Below are 14,964 nucleotides of genomic sequence, written 5' to 3' on the forward strand. Positions count from 1 at the left end.
TACAAATAAAACAGTTCATAGAGTATAATTAGCTGTAAGTACAGGAGAAACAGAGAGTCAACCTAGGAAGGTTTGTTTGTTCAAAGGGCCTGATTTCCTCATCTACACCTTCACTCTGAAGATCATGTTCTGGATTACTTTCAGTATGTCACTATTAGATGCCACATTTTGTCAAATACCCATGATTTAAAAAAAAAAGCACCAGCTCTTAATCGTGATTGGCTAGTTGGTTTTAATGATACGATCCAGGAGTTTCTTCCTTAACCGCTTTACCAGTTTTTCCTCTCTCCTGAAGCCTGGTCTCCTGGCTGCTCAAGCCTTTGCCACATCAGTTCCTAGGAAGTCTTCCCTGTAGACATGGAACTTTCATAATACTTAATAAATGACATGTGATACTTGGCTGATAGAAAGAACCGGAAACCAAAGTCCCTGCATGGACCAGCGCCTTGCCCTGAATCTTCTCCAGGCTGTACCTGATACGAATATCAATGATTGTGGATGGGTGGGAATATTGCAGGTCTGAAGCCTGATTACAATTCCTCGTGGACTCTCTTGAGCCACCTTCATAGCCATGCCTTGCCAGCCTCGCAATCTGTGACTAACTGGAGCAACCTTTTGGAATGTATTAACAAAGCCCTAGTTTCCCCCTACAGCGTCTAAGGCCCAGAGCTGAGGTTCTCTGCCTTTTTTATAGCCCATCTATATAAGTTTTCCACCGGTGTATTTGAAAAGGGCCTTTGTTTCTGACTTTCTTTGCCCTGCTAATGTAAAAACTTGAAGGGGCTGAATATGCTTCCGTGCTAAGAGCACATGACTCTATCAGAGTTCAGTTCCCAGTGCTCAAATCGGATGCTTCAGAACTGCCTGTAATGCCAAGTCCGGGGGTTCCAACGCCCTCTTCTGGACCATGCCAGCATCTGCACTCACATGAGCGCATACCTGTAAATTGAGATTGATAAATTGTTAGTTATTAATATGACACAGCCAGCTCCTGCCAGTAACAGAGGGACTATCTCACGAGCTCCTGCACAATCATTGGGGGGTTACCCCTAATCCATATTCCCATTTGCTAGATTTAAGTCCCCAGCTGTGCTCCCCAAATACTTGCCGTCTGATTCTTCCCCGGCCGTATCTGATCCTTATCAGTTTGGAAGGACCCCATAGCTTCGCTTTTCCTGTTGGAACAAATGTAAAATCTCCTTCCTGATGTAGCATATCTTCCTTTTCTGTTCTGGAGTTAGGATTTTTTTATCTGCTGGTCTGATTCAGCAATCCGCAACAAACATTTACTGTCCAAATCCTGCCCTGGTTACTTCTGATCCAGAAGTCTGTCATTTGGGCACGACGTGTTCCTGCTCCGTCACTTCTAATGGAGATCTCCTGCTCTGTTTCCCCCCTCCTTCCCTCTCTCTCTTCTTGTGGTCCCCACCTGCAGCCTCCAGCCCAGTGTCCGAAGCGTCTCCTCTTCTGTTCTCCCCAGTGATTGGCCATAGCCACCTTTATTTAGCTGGTAGTTTTAAATCGGGGAGCAAGATTTACATAGCATCACTGGTGTACATGAGGATTTACTCATTGGAGACAACCAGATCTTGGGGGCCAGTATTTAGTATTTGAAAAACATAGCAGCACCAGACCAATCCCCCAACACATATACATGCACAGATACACACACACTCATAATTTAAAGAAAAAAACTTGTCTGGTTGTTACTACGTTGGAACATTGAGTTTGGAGTCATTCGAATGTGCTCTGAGGCAGTGGTCACTTGTATCTAGCTATAGAACAAATGTCTATCCCCTATGAGGGGAGTGTCGTGTGCTCTGTTGACACCAGGGGGCGCCCCAGTCCACTGTGTCTGCTGTCACAGAGGCAATGAAGAAACAGATTGGGGGCAGCCCATGAAGATGACATCTGTAGATCCTGGGAGAGGCTGCAAGGGAGACATCCCTGCCCCTCCTTGATCTCTAGCCTTCAACTGGGAGACATCTTTCCAGTCGAGGCCGTTGAGGCTGAGGTCCCATATGGGCAGATTTCGCTGTCCTTGTAAATCACCAAAATGTCTCCCACCAAGCCCTACTCTCAGTGGTAAGTTCTGACCCACCAGCCTGAATATCACACTGCCCCAGGGCCATTCATTCATTTATTTTCCTGACTTTGCTTCCTGCCCTCCTCATGCCCGAAGAAACGGAAAGATTCCCAAATGGGACAAAGCACTGGCCTCAGGAACACACATGCGTGAGACACGGCCTTTTAGAAACCCATGACTGTTAAAGAATCCAGACGCACAGGAAAGTGGCAGATAGCAAACCACTCCAAAAAAACCCTTGAGCCAGCGGGGACCTCTGGGACAGCCCTCAATAACCATTCAGCTCTAACTTGTGATGTCACAGCAGCACCATAGCAACGGTGCTGGACCACTTTGCTGGCGGAGAGGTAGGGAGAGGCTGGCAGAGATGCCCTTGGTCTGAGGCTGTGCTGGTGACTCCCTCCTCCCCTCTGGGTCAGGATGGAGAAGGATCCTGCCACTCACAGGAAGCACCGGCCTGGGCCTGGAGCCCTGCCCTCAGGAATAACCCCTGTATACCTCAAGGTGGCCAGTGAAGGGGCAGAACTCCAGAGGAGCAGGAGTGTGGGTGGCTTGCACCAGAAGGGGGACCCACCGATCTGCATCAGGAAACTACTACGCAAGGAGCTAGGTAGGGGGTGGCTCCCTCCCAGAGGGCTGGGAGGGCAGGCAGAGCCGGCCCAGCCTCAAGAAAATAGAGTGTGCAAGACACATTCCTGCTAGGAGAAGGTAGCTGGTTTCTAACTTCAGAACTGCACCAGGCCGTGGAAACCCTGCCTTTCTCTCGGCTGCTCTTTGCTTAGTACATTAAGTAAGAAAGATGAGGGTTGGAAGAGTCTCCTACTAGTTAGCATCTTCTGAAACACAGGCACCTATTACATGTGCATGCGTACTTAGGAGGGAGCGCTGGGGAGTTTCCGGTCCTTTTACCTTCTGTATATGGGTATTTTGCCTGCACACATGTATGTGCCCCATGTATGTGCAGTGCTATGGAGACCAGGAGAGGGCGTTGGATCCCCTGGGATTGGAATTAGACTTGAGTCCCGTGTGAGTTTTGGGAACCAAATCCGGGACTCTGGAAGTACATTTAACACCATTTCTCCTGCCCTCCCAGTCCACTTTTAAATCTTCTGGAAATATTTAAATCGCCAGCAGGCCTCCCATCAGCTTCCTTCCTCCACCAATTGACCCTCTGGACTCTCATCTGAGGCTGGGATGGGACTGAAACCTGCCTTTTTTTTTTTCCCTCCCTGGGGTATGTGAGAACTGCCAAGGTCTGAATTGTTGTGCAACGCTGGGTAACATCCCCTGGCCCCAGTTAAAAGATGTCAGCCTCCTGCCCCTCACTGTTGGACAGGTAGCTGCCATCCACAGATGTCCGCAACTGAGTTCAGCAGTGCAGGCAACAGAGACAAGCACAGGGTCTCCTGAGAAAGGGACACAGGGCACAGACCAAGGTCGGGAGTGCTGAGCACAGGAAGGGACAGGTTTGCTTCTGGAAAGGAGACAGGTGGCTAAGCACCAGCATGTCTATGAGGGGCGTCATGGGGGATTGGGGTGAAGCTTGAAATGGGTGGAAAGACATAGAAAGACAACCTGTGAGGAAGTTTATCCTGCACTGCCTTCAACTAGCCTGCAAGCTAAACCCCCCGGGAAAGGGCTAGCCTGCTCTATAAGGGAACTCTGCAGAACAAGGTAACCTCCAACTCAGGCTCTGGGCTTGCTTTCTAGAAGAACTCCTTTTTAGCATTTTTTGGATTCCTGTCTGAGTCACAAAGCCACTGTGGGGGAACAGGTAATGCCAGCTGAGGTCTGGCCCAGATGCCAACCCTGGGGGAGAATCCAGAATAAAGCCTCAAAGAAGCCATCTGTGCACAACTCTTCCCTTTGGACACTGCTGAACTGCGAGGTCCCCAGAGGTTGAGGGGAGGAAGTTTCATGCAGAAGGAATATGCCATGTGGGGACACCTCACAGAGCAGCTAGCTCCCCCCAGGACCACCTGGCAGTTCCCTGCAGTTATTGCCCTGAAGCTAGGGTATTCATGTCAACTTGTTAGGGTCCCCTCAGCCTTGAGCACATTCAAGGTACCTCCTGCCTCACGGGATAGAGAATAATTAAAATCACCCCAATGATGGGCCTCAGAGCTGTGAGGCATCAGCAGTCAGGATGTCCCTGAGCAAATCTTCCTACTTCTTGGGAGGGTCCCTTCTTGTCTCCTCCTCTGCCAGGTCAATAATCCATGCTGAGATAAGGACATTTGCCAGCCTGTGGATGTGTCCCAGGAGGCATGGATGCCTAGCGTGGGTCACAAACATATAATAAGAGAGCAAAGAGGTGGTGCTTTTACAGCAATGCATGAGGTAGGCTCAAGGCTTAAGCCCAGGCGTCGAAGGTGCTGGGACAAGAGAGATGGAGGTATGTTTGGAGCATGACCAAAGAGGCCAACAGAGATGAGAAAGGGAAGTCTCTTAGCCACGGCTGTTGACCTCAGGCTGGCCTTGAGCCTTCTGGGAGAAGACTGCCAAGCAGGACAGTGAGCCTGAGGGGCAGCAGACTGTTGGAGGGCCTAGATGCAGGAGCCATCATATCTTCCTTATATGCTCATGTACTAACCAACCACCCTCGCTCCTCAGACTCCGAGGACCAAAGTAAAGACCCAAGAAATGACACAGATGACGGCACCTGGTGAGTGGAAGAGGCTTTCCTCTGAAATGTGATGATTGGGGTGTGGGGAGTGGGTCAGGGTCAGGACTTGGGGGGGGACCCAAAGGAAACTGAATCCTTGTAATGAAGGGTGGTTGGTTGGGTGGAGGATCCTCTTTATCCAAGAGACTTTGTCATAAAAACAGAGCCCACTGCACACAGCCCGTTCACTTGTTTGGCAGCCCTGCTGGCTGGTCCTTGTCCGTCTCAACAAATATCTCCGTGTGCCTCTCTTGGAAAGGAATCTGCACCCTATCTCGCGTCAACTGGGCCCATCCAGGTCTCCTTGCTGAGCGGGAAGGGTACATAACCAACCTCACTATTGGTCAGATAGAACAAGATGTCTATTGGTCAGGTAGAACAAGATGTCTATTGGTCAGGTAGAACAAGATGTCTATTGGTCAGGTAGAACAAGATGTCTATTGGTCAGGTAGAACAAGATGTCTATTGGTCAGGTAGAACAAGATGTCTATTGGTCAGGTAGAACAAGATGTCTATTGGTCAGGTAGAACAAGGTGTCTATTGGTCAGGTAGAACAAGTGTCTATTGGTCAGGTAGAACAAGGTGTCTATTGGTCAGGTAGAACAAGATGTCTATTGGTCAGGTAGAACAAGATGTCTGGCCACCTAACACTTTCCTCCATACTTTCTACCATCTGCCCTCTACAGGGCTTAAAATTCATGGAACCCAAGGGCTTCCCTCAGGTCCCAAAGTCCGTTCACTGTGGACCAGGAACAGGCAGGCAGCCTGATTACAAATGACTTCCCATGAGCCAACACCAATGGAAGGTACTAGACCAGAAAATACTGAGGTGGAAGGATGTTGGTGACTAAGAAGTCACTCGAGGTGTCACGTTACGTAGGCCGTTAGCATCTGTCTAGCCTCAGATAAAAGACAGGGACTTTGGGAAATGTAACCCCAAGTATGTCAAGGGCCGGCAGCTATCTGAGTCTTACCTCTGGTCTAGTCATGATAAGAAGGTACCTGCATTCCCTATCCCTACTTCCGTCTCCTTAGCCAAAATACACAGGGTAGGGGAGCCACTAAGGTGGCCATGAGTGACAGGCACAGATCCATCCACTGATGCCCTAAGTAAGGTCTCTAGCTGGAGGGAGCAGGGCTGGTGCCTCCAGATGAATTATTAGGGGGAATAGGGTCTTCCTTTTTACCTCCAAAGGGCCCCCAGGCCTACCCCACTCCTAGCATTAGGAGAGGAGCCGGAAAGAGGGCAAGTGACTCCTGTCCTGACATTTATTCCAAACTGCCTCGTTGACGCCCCTATCACGCTTACCTCTAGCCAGGCGAGCCTAGAGGATGACAAGAAGAAAGGGAGCCATGATGAGGTGGGAAAACCGGACAAGTGTGAGAAAATGGACCCAGAGAAGAGTGACTCGGAGGCCAGCGCCGCAGGGCCACAGGACGACGCCTCCAAAGAAAGATGTCTCTCTGTGGCTGAGGTCAGGCTTTGGGCAGCTCTGTCCACTCTGTCTGTCCTCCCGTGAGGTGTCCCTGTACTCACCTACTGGTGTCTTCTTGGACTTACAGGAGGAGCATTCAGAGTCCATGACGCTGGATAACCTTCTAGAAAAACAGGCAAGAACTTCTCACTTTAGCCACGGGAGTTAGGATATGTAAGTCTGTCTATAGACAAATTCCAGTGGGCTATGAGCACACTGTAGGATTGTGTCCCATAAAGCCATCTGAGCAGGCGCTGTGCTGTCCAACTGGGCCACTAAGGGATTAGGAGACCAAGCTCTGGAGCACTTTGACTGATGCTACAGCATCCTGCCCTAGCTTGCCAAACAATGAAGTCTAAGGGTGTGGATCTCGAAAGGATTCCACCTTCCTGTTGAGCTTAGCCCCCAGTAATACACCCAGGAGACCCTCACGAGGTGTGGTGATCAAAGGCACACCTGACCTTGGCTTCTGAGGTGAGATGTACGAGCATCATACTGAAGGCCACAGTGACCTTCACAGAGGGAGGTCGTTTTCTCCTCCTTCCCAGGCCATGTCACAGGGAATGGTGACAGTAGAACACATTCTTCACCAGGACTTTACAACAGGTAGTACTTAGTAAGATTCTGGGCCAACTAAAGTGCCAGACAGAAACCAAGGTGGCCTTCCCTGAACTGTTGGATCGTCCCACCATGCAGGGTAGATTTCGTGTCAGTGAAGCTCCGTTCTGGGCAAGTATGTGGTGGATGTGACCCATGTCCTCCCAATAGATCGGGGCTGAGGAGAAATCCCCAGGTCTCAGGTACCTTGTCACCTGAAGGCCCTAGCATTCAAAGTCAAGGAGGAAGAACCCCCATGGGATATCAATAACTTGTTTCCAATGAGTAGGAATGAGGCAGACGGCCATACACCTCCCTCTTCTGCCCAGAGCTAACCCTCTGGACACTTTGCTGTCTATGTCAACATGGAGACTCTGCCAAGCTTCGCAGGAGAAGCTGGTGGATTCAGAATCTGGTGGAACCACTCAGACCCAGATGTCTAGAAGTCTGCATTCTGTCAAGCTCACTCATGAATTATCACTTCCATCCGCAGAAACCATCTGTGTTTGTGGAGATCGACCTGGGCGACCATACTGAGGAGGAGGTACAGGCAAAACCCGCCAGACCAGAAATCCAAACTACCCACTGAGAAAGCCCTTGCACTGTGGGTTGGAGCATAACAGACACATGTTGAAGGGGGAGGCGGAGACCCAAGTCCAGGAGTTCCAGGGACCCTCCATGGTGCTGGTGCTAAGGACCTGCCTTTGGGAATAGAATGAGAACACCTACATTCTGTCTGTCTAGCTCTCTCTGTGTCTGTCTGTCTCTGTCTCTCATATATCTCTGTCTCACTCTCTGTCTCTGTCTCTCTCATTGTCTCTATCTGTTTGTCTCGGTCTCTGTCTCTCTCTCTGTCTCTCTCTGTCTTTCTCACTCTCTGTCTCTGTCTCTTTCTCTCTCTCTCTGTCTCTCTCTCTCTGTCTGTCTCTGTCTCTCTCTGTCTCTGTCTGTCTGTCTCTCTCTCTCTCTCTCTCTCTCTCTCTCTCTCTCTCTCTCTCTCACCCACCTCCCTCCTTCCCTCCCTCTAGCACCAGCCTTTTCACCTAGAGCTTCTGAAGGAATTGTGCTGTGTAGAGTAGATGGTGCACTTGGAGCTGGGAAAATGGGAGGAAGATGACTTTGTCAGTAACTGCTCAAACCATCCAGAGCCTCTTGTGCTCAATGTTCCATCACGGGGTGGAAACCATAGTAACTGCATCTCAGGGGTGTTTCCCAAAGCCTGCAAAAACTGTGACCTTGGAATTAAGTGTCACTGATATCACCACCGGGATCACAACACTGCTGTCTCACCATCTCTCTCCATCACCGCCATCACCACTGGTGGGGCCATCGTTACCATCAACGTTATCACTACTGTAACGACAGTTGCTGCTATTTTTATGTGTGACGCCGTATTTTCACACTCGGTATCACTGTCACCACCAACATCCCCAACCACCATCACCAATATCTCTGCCATTACCATTGATATCAACGCCACATCATCGTCACCATCAACATCCCCACGTCCATCATCACCCTTATCATTATTATCATGGTCTATATCACCATCACCTTGATTATCCATAGAATGAGGCTTTTCTCGGTGGCTTGCCAACATGGTTATTAGGAGTCTCTTCCTCTGATTCTCTGCTGAAATGAACAGATGCCTTTTTTTTTTTTTTTTTTTGGATGATTCCCAAGGATCTCTGTTGACGAGTTCAAAGGGTGCCCGAGGGTTGATTATTTTCCCGATTATGCCTGTTTTACCTTTACCTTTTGAATCATACAATATGGTTAAGAAAAAGACTGACCATTAAATCTCATGGAGTTACGGCTCTATGAAGCCATGAGTTCTAAGGACTCCAGAAAGGGTCAACCAATAGAAGAGAGCAAAGGACCAGGTCTCCCCATTCTAACCCAGAGGCTATGGAGCCAGGAACCAGGGTCCCTGATGGGCATTCCCACTCAATGGACTACAGTCTGGAAGGACATTCAGGGTCACAGGGGACTGACCTCTGTCCCTGTCTGTTCCTTGGGTGGGTCCCCTAGGTTCTTCTACTACTTCCCACAGGTCATCACCTGTGCCATTAAAGAAGAGAAGAGGCCCCCCCATGACACGGGGTACTTGTCTGAAGATGAGTGAGTATTGCTACCTGGATGGGGGTGCTTCTCCAGAGTGGCATCCCCACCACAAACTCTTACGGTGGCAGCACCACGCCTCCTACCTTCCTTCCATTCCCTGAGCCATGCATAAGACAAGTGATTTGGGGGGGGGGGACAGAGAGGCTAAGGAACAAGGAACAGCGCAGCAAACTTTCTCAGAGCTGGGGAACAAATTTACCAGGATCCACATTTCCCTCCACCCATCAGCCAGCAAAGTGACCAAGAAGCAGAAGGCAAAGGTTGTGGCGTCAGGGTCTCCAGCTTGGAGTTTAGCGATAGAACGCTGGGTTGGAGAGGCCTGCACGCATGGGTACTGTCAGGCAGAGGGCAGCCCTTCACATCTGGGTTTAGGCCTACGAGGTTTTATACATTGGTGCGGACCAGCAAAGCTTCAAGACTTCCTGAGGTCAAGAGGCGTTAGCCACAAAGAAGGGTATTGAGTTCCAAGGACACGCCTGCCTCTGGCCCAGAGATCCAGTTTACTTCATTTAGAACAATACAGAGAAATACAAAGAACACAATAGCAGTTACTCAAACTCCCGCCTCTCAGAATTAGTGTCTCTCTGTTAGTATGCTGCTTTACTTAGACTTTTGGAATAAAATGTCTCTATTGGCTATGTAAAACTGCCATGTGGTCTTCAAGGAACTGACACCGTGAGGAATTGCACAGAAAAGTGGGGGTTTCAGAATCACCCCTAATCCAACCTTATAGAACCAGGACAGTGCTAGGCTGCACAATCATTCCTATCACACTCAGGCTCAGGCTGGGTTTGTGTAGCCTGGTGGGTGCCCTCTGGACCAGAAGCCACCCAGAAGCTCTGCTCTTTGGTCAAACGGTGTTAACACTCCGCCTAGCCCTCTCTCTGCTAGGCAGCCAGTTGACGAGCTATTGTTACGGCCATGACAGGCTACCCCATCCACACTTACCCAGATTGTACCACTCCCAAGTCCAACCGACAGAGGCAAGGTTTCCAAGTGATTCCTTTTCTCACCCGTGCATGCATGGATTTGGCCAAAGGCACCTACTAAGTGGCTTTATACTTTGATTTGAAAAATTGAATTTGTTGTCTACGTGTGGGTTCCAATCCCTAATATTTAGCTACCACAGGTAGGATAGGTGCCAGAATAACCCTGAGAGCTGGTGGTTACTTGGTAGGGACTAAGGACCAATGTGTCACCTGATCGAGCAGATGTGGGGACATCCGTTTGTACCTCTCCCCTGACAACCTGCCCTGACTCAGTTTTGTGCCCAGGAGTGAGATGGGCCAATCATGCACCAGTGGCTCCATTGCAGCCCAACTGGGCCACCTTGACCATGAGCTGAGTGGTCGTCTTAGCACCATAATGAGAACCGTTACCTCCTGTGAGAGGACCATAAATGGTGGTGGGGGTGGGGGTGGTGTTTCACGTCTCTGGGACTTTGTAGAGTTTTAGCCATGAGGTTTGAGAGAGCAATCTGGAGAGACTGGGGTGGGGTCTGCTAGCCAGGAGGTCACAGGGCAGGGTGAGGGTTCTTAGTTCCTTGTGTTCTTGGCCTCCAGGATAAGGACCAGCTGGGTGTGTTGCCTTCCGTACCACACAAAGAAGAAGACAAAGGAAAACAGCAGTGCTTCAGAGAAGGTACTCAAGGCCTGGAGGGCAGAGAAGGGTGGGGGCTCTGCGCAACTAGGGCCACAGGGGTCGTCTGCTCACTCCAGATCCCCTCTGACCAGTTCCCTGGGGTTTCCGTTTTGATTTGCATCTTGTAAGATTAGCCACAGCTGGGAGAAGGGGCCGGGGATGCTGTGATGGAGAGATTCCGTGTCTGTTGTAGCCTGACGATGCTCACAGGGCACGGGCACCACTCAGTGTGCCCTTGGCCACCAGAGGCATGGCGATATGATGTGGTCTTTGTAGATCATTTTCTTCCTCCATGGGATGTGGACAGAGGCAGGAGGGTGGCTAAGACAGGTGTTCCTGTCAGTAATAATGTGTTGTTGGCCTGCCCTAGTCCTAGCCTGCAGGTCCCGGAAATATCTAGAAGCAGCAGTGGGCCCAAATACATAGTAGAAGAACATGGTGCTCTGAGGAAGGCATAGTGGGTGCCAAAGTTCCTTCAGGGTAAGGTCTAGCAGCCTGGCCACCCTCTGTGCTTGTCACTGGGTCAGGGCCTGGTAAACTGGAGACACCAAAGTCAGCATTACCGTAAGATCCTCCTGATGGGACCTCCTACCTTTGGATCTGGCTGTGGTCGCATGCTCCCAGCCCAGAGAAGATGGCCCTTCACCAGGTGTAGGAACGTGTGACATGATACCTAGTCTTTTCATTTACCCAGAATCCTTAGCTTTGTTATCAGAGAGACAAGTTAAATGGGCAAAGGTAACACAAATCCAGAGATGCTGTTCATTGCTTAAGGCCTCCTGTAACAAACCCCAAGCCCTGGCAAGTTGGGGATGGGCCCATCATAGCCCCAGTCCGGACAGCTGGCTAGAGCCACTCCTTTCTTGGCAATTACCACAGCCATGGTCCTGAGAGATAGATGCCAGGGCCTCTGGAATATCTAGACATTTTGACCTGCAGATGGGGAGCCCAATGCTTAGAGCTGATCACAGGGTTGGGAGCCAGGCCAGCCATGTGGGAGCAGAAGGTAGACGTGGACACTTTCCATCTTTTTAACCAGTTGGATAAGAGCAGACTGCCACAGGCCAACAGTGGCAATTGATATGGTTCTATTCATCCTAAGGGCGGGCCTAGCTTCTCTCACATAAGACGTGCATCTCCAGAGTCCACCCAGAGAACTTCATCTGCTTGGGGCTGTGCTCTTCAGATCCTCATATACATTACACACACACACACACACACACACACACACACACACACACGCACACGCACACGCACACGCACACGCACACGCACACACACAGTGTTCAGCTATATGTATAAAACATAAAGCACACGTATTCACACTTGTGTGTACATTCCTAGTGCACACACCCCTTACATGGTACAAACATAAGGGGTCACATACAGGCATGCTCCAGGTCCGTGTTTATATGCACACAGGCACACAGAGCAGGTGATGAGACGCCTGGAAGTCAAAGGTCAGAGGTCACAGGCCACAGATGAGTAATTTGTATGTGTCTCTTCTGTTTCCTTCGGGGCACGTGGAGTACAGGGTGGGAATTGAGGTCATTTAGCCATAGAAAGGCACATTCAGGAGCTGTGGTCTCCCTGAGAGAGGGGTCTTGGAGGACTTACTTTACAGGGAGGCCACACCCTGGGTAGAGAGGGAAGGGAGGCCCATCCATCAATTCCCACCTAAACCCCTAGTTGAAAGGGCAGTTCTTTCCCCATATCATTCACTGGCAGTAAATGGGCCCAGATGGTCCTCTGAGTGGGTCTATATGGTAAACCGAGGCAACGATTTGGGCCCACCATGTGGTTTTTCAAATCCGGTCCATTCTCCAGCTGCCACCAATGAGACAGGTACTCAGGGACACTTGAGGACGAACAGCTGGTTGGTCCCTCTGTCAGGATGCAAGAGGGGGGCCTCGGCCATTGCTTTTTGACTCTTGTCATCAGCATGAGTCTGTCTGCCTGTCCATCTTTGGTGGGTGTGTCTGGATAGCAGTTCTGGGCTGGCCACGGCCGGGCACCTGGATAGGAGAACCCTTAGATTAAATCTCAGCAGTATGGTCGCTTCTGTGTGTCTTTGTCAAGGGTCACAGCATCTTCCTGGTCCGGGGACTGATATCAGATTCAGGAAATATTTGAGGCTTTGGTTCTGAACGTCCCATGTGCCTGGGAGCTCCAGCCTCTCTACACACCTATCTCTCTGAGTCTCGGGGCCTACGGCTTCCTAGCATCAATTGCCCCATCAAAGAAGAGGTCCGGGCAGGAGGTGCTCAGAGCCCTTGGCAGCTCAGTACCCGAGGAGAAGGAAGTGGTCGTCTATGTGCTGAGGACTCAGTGTCAGGGCAGTGGGAGCTCAGTTATACTTGGGCAGCAGCCATAAACAGCCATTTTTACTGGAAGGATGAAACAGGCCTGGAGCTTGAGGGACAAAAGGTGCCTGCATTCTGTCTACAGGGCCATGCATAACAAAGACATTGGGCCCACTCCTCAGTGGGCTTTCTTGTTACTGCTTCAGATGTCCAGAGGCTGTTGAAGGATTGCCTGCCATTAAGATCCAGTACAGCCCCTGGCTCCCCAGATCCAACTGATGCTGGGATACAGGGGAGGGCTGACAACCCAGGTTCTAGGGTCCTCCGTCCCACCACCTGGTGGTTTCCAGGAGCCCCAATGACTCAGACCCCAAGGATCCAATCATCTTTGGGCCTGATCTTTCCAGCCAGGGCACTGACACGAGCTTGGCTTTATTAGAACCATCAGCCGTCCCAGGACGGGACCCCTCTGACTCAGCCACTAGTAGAGCTCTCTGGGGACTAAGGGAAGACAGCCTAGGCCTGGAATGGCTTCGTGATCCCCCCCATGGGCAGGGCCAGAGTGACAGCAGCCAACGGATACTCGAGGCAAGGGACCCTCTTCCAATCCAAGTCCAATCACAGGTAAGGAGACAGACAACAGTTAACTCATCTGCCAGCAGATGGTCACTGCAGAGGGAGGGAACAGGGACCTCTGCTCAGGTCACAAGTAGATTGCGTTCCGTGTTCCGATCACAGTGCCCCTGAGGTTTTCACTCTCAAGTTTTTACTACATAACAGGCATTGCTACCGATAGCCATTTTGGGGTGTCCCTTGGTACAGGAGATGGGGCAGCCCACAGACCAAGTTGGTGTCCCCATGGGCCCTGCCTACAGTGGAATAGACAGTAGCCCTGGATGCTACTTATTTTATCCACAAAGAGTTTCATAAAAATTAGACTTTGCGTAAATCAGTCAAGTTTACTTAAGACATGAAGGTAGGAGGCAGACAGAGCCGGGAGGAGGAGGGGTGGGTGCCCTGTTAGCTGTGCAGGCTTGTGGTAACTGCTCTGCACCAGTCTCTCCCTTCACCTCTGCACAGCACACCCTTCTGCAGCCTGCCCACAATTCCCCTCTATCCTCCAACCACGCCTGTGGGTTTATTTGTGCAAATACCAGGACTAGGCAGTAGCCACTTTGGGCTGTCTGATGGCGCCCTCTGGTGGCGCAGATTCTCCAAACAGCTCCGCTTTCAGCCCTAGGAACCAACTCTACAGGACCAACAGGCACTCCTGCTTCCTGGCTATCACAGGACTTAAGCGCCAGCTAATTGTTCACTAAAGGGAACAACACGATATGAACGCATCGCTGGAGTTACAATGTCGTATATAGACAACTTTCAGGCCGCAGCTGGAGAGGAGAGGGGACAAGGTCACCTCAGAACTGGTCCTTCCCACACCCACATCCTTACACCTCAGGCCCTGGGCCACAACCCTCCTTAGTACCTCTATCTGGAAGCCTAGTTCTCTAAGGATGCTTGGGGAGGTGAACTCCCCAGTTGCCTTCCCATGTGAACCCCTCAATCACCTTCCCATGTGACCCCCCTCCTTCAATCACCCTCCCATGTGACCCCACATACACAAATCTAAGCAAAACAATTCCTCAAACATCCGAGGCCGTAAGTACCTGGACTCATCAAGGACATGGTGGACATGGTGAGTCCATTGACTATGTGGGGGTGGGGTGGGAGGGTAGCAGTAGCTTGATCCTCTAATGAGATTCTGGAATTGCCACAGTCACTAGGAGGCATGGGACAGGGTGAGAGGGTCTGCTGCCTCCCCCTCCTAGAGCGATATCCTATTGGGTTCATCATCGACGGGAGTCCAGGATGTGTGCCAACAGAGAACCCAAGCTGGGATGGAACGACCAAGAAGAAAGGCGGTTCCAGGATGGCCCCAATGGAATTCAGGCTCAGGTTTGAAAGGTTGAGAAAGTCCTAGGGCCACCGAGCAGTTCCTCCTTTGTGTCAAGAAGTTGCTTTAAAGAGTTACTGGTGCATCTGCAGACAGAGATGGGACAGTATCATGGGGGCTCT

General features: G+C 50.7%; 1 protein-coding gene across 1 annotated transcript; it reads left to right on the plus strand.

The window, feature by feature from the left end:
- Positions 1-2,458: 2,458 nt before the first annotated feature.
- C13H13orf46 (chromosome 13 C13orf46 homolog) lies at positions 2,459-14,540 on the plus strand. The gene is made up of 9 exons (XM_032919252.1): positions 2,459-2,696; positions 4,700-4,751; positions 6,067-6,226; positions 6,315-6,362; positions 7,317-7,367; positions 8,877-8,944; positions 10,510-10,588; positions 13,331-13,515; positions 14,126-14,540. The coding sequence occupies exons 1-8, from the start codon at positions 2,507-2,509 to the stop codon at positions 13,394-13,396; spliced, it is 714 nt and encodes a 237-aa protein (XP_032775143.1). The 5' UTR covers positions 2,459-2,506; the 3' UTR covers positions 13,397-13,515; positions 14,126-14,540.
- Positions 14,541-14,964: the final 424 nt, after the last annotated feature.

This window comes from Rattus rattus, chromosome 13, assembly GCF_011064425.1.
Source record: "Rattus rattus isolate New Zealand chromosome 13, Rrattus_CSIRO_v1, whole genome shotgun sequence".
In the NCBI taxonomy this organism is placed as follows: Eukaryota; Metazoa; Chordata; class Mammalia; order Rodentia; family Muridae; genus Rattus; species Rattus rattus.

Bases quoted from the DNA above. Each gene is read 5' to 3' on its own strand.
- C13H13orf46 (XM_032919252.1), top strand. From the start codon at position 2,507: ATGGAGAAGGATCCTGCCACTCACAGGAAGCACCGGCCTGGGCCTGGA. The intron at 4,752-6,066 runs GTGAGTGGAAGA...GCTTACCTCTAG, and splicing joins GACACAGATGACGGCACCTG to CCAGGCGAGCCTAGAGGATG. The intron at 6,363-7,316 runs GCAAGAACTTCT...TTCCATCCGCAG, and splicing joins ATAACCTTCTAGAAAAACAG to AAACCATCTGTGTTTGTGGA.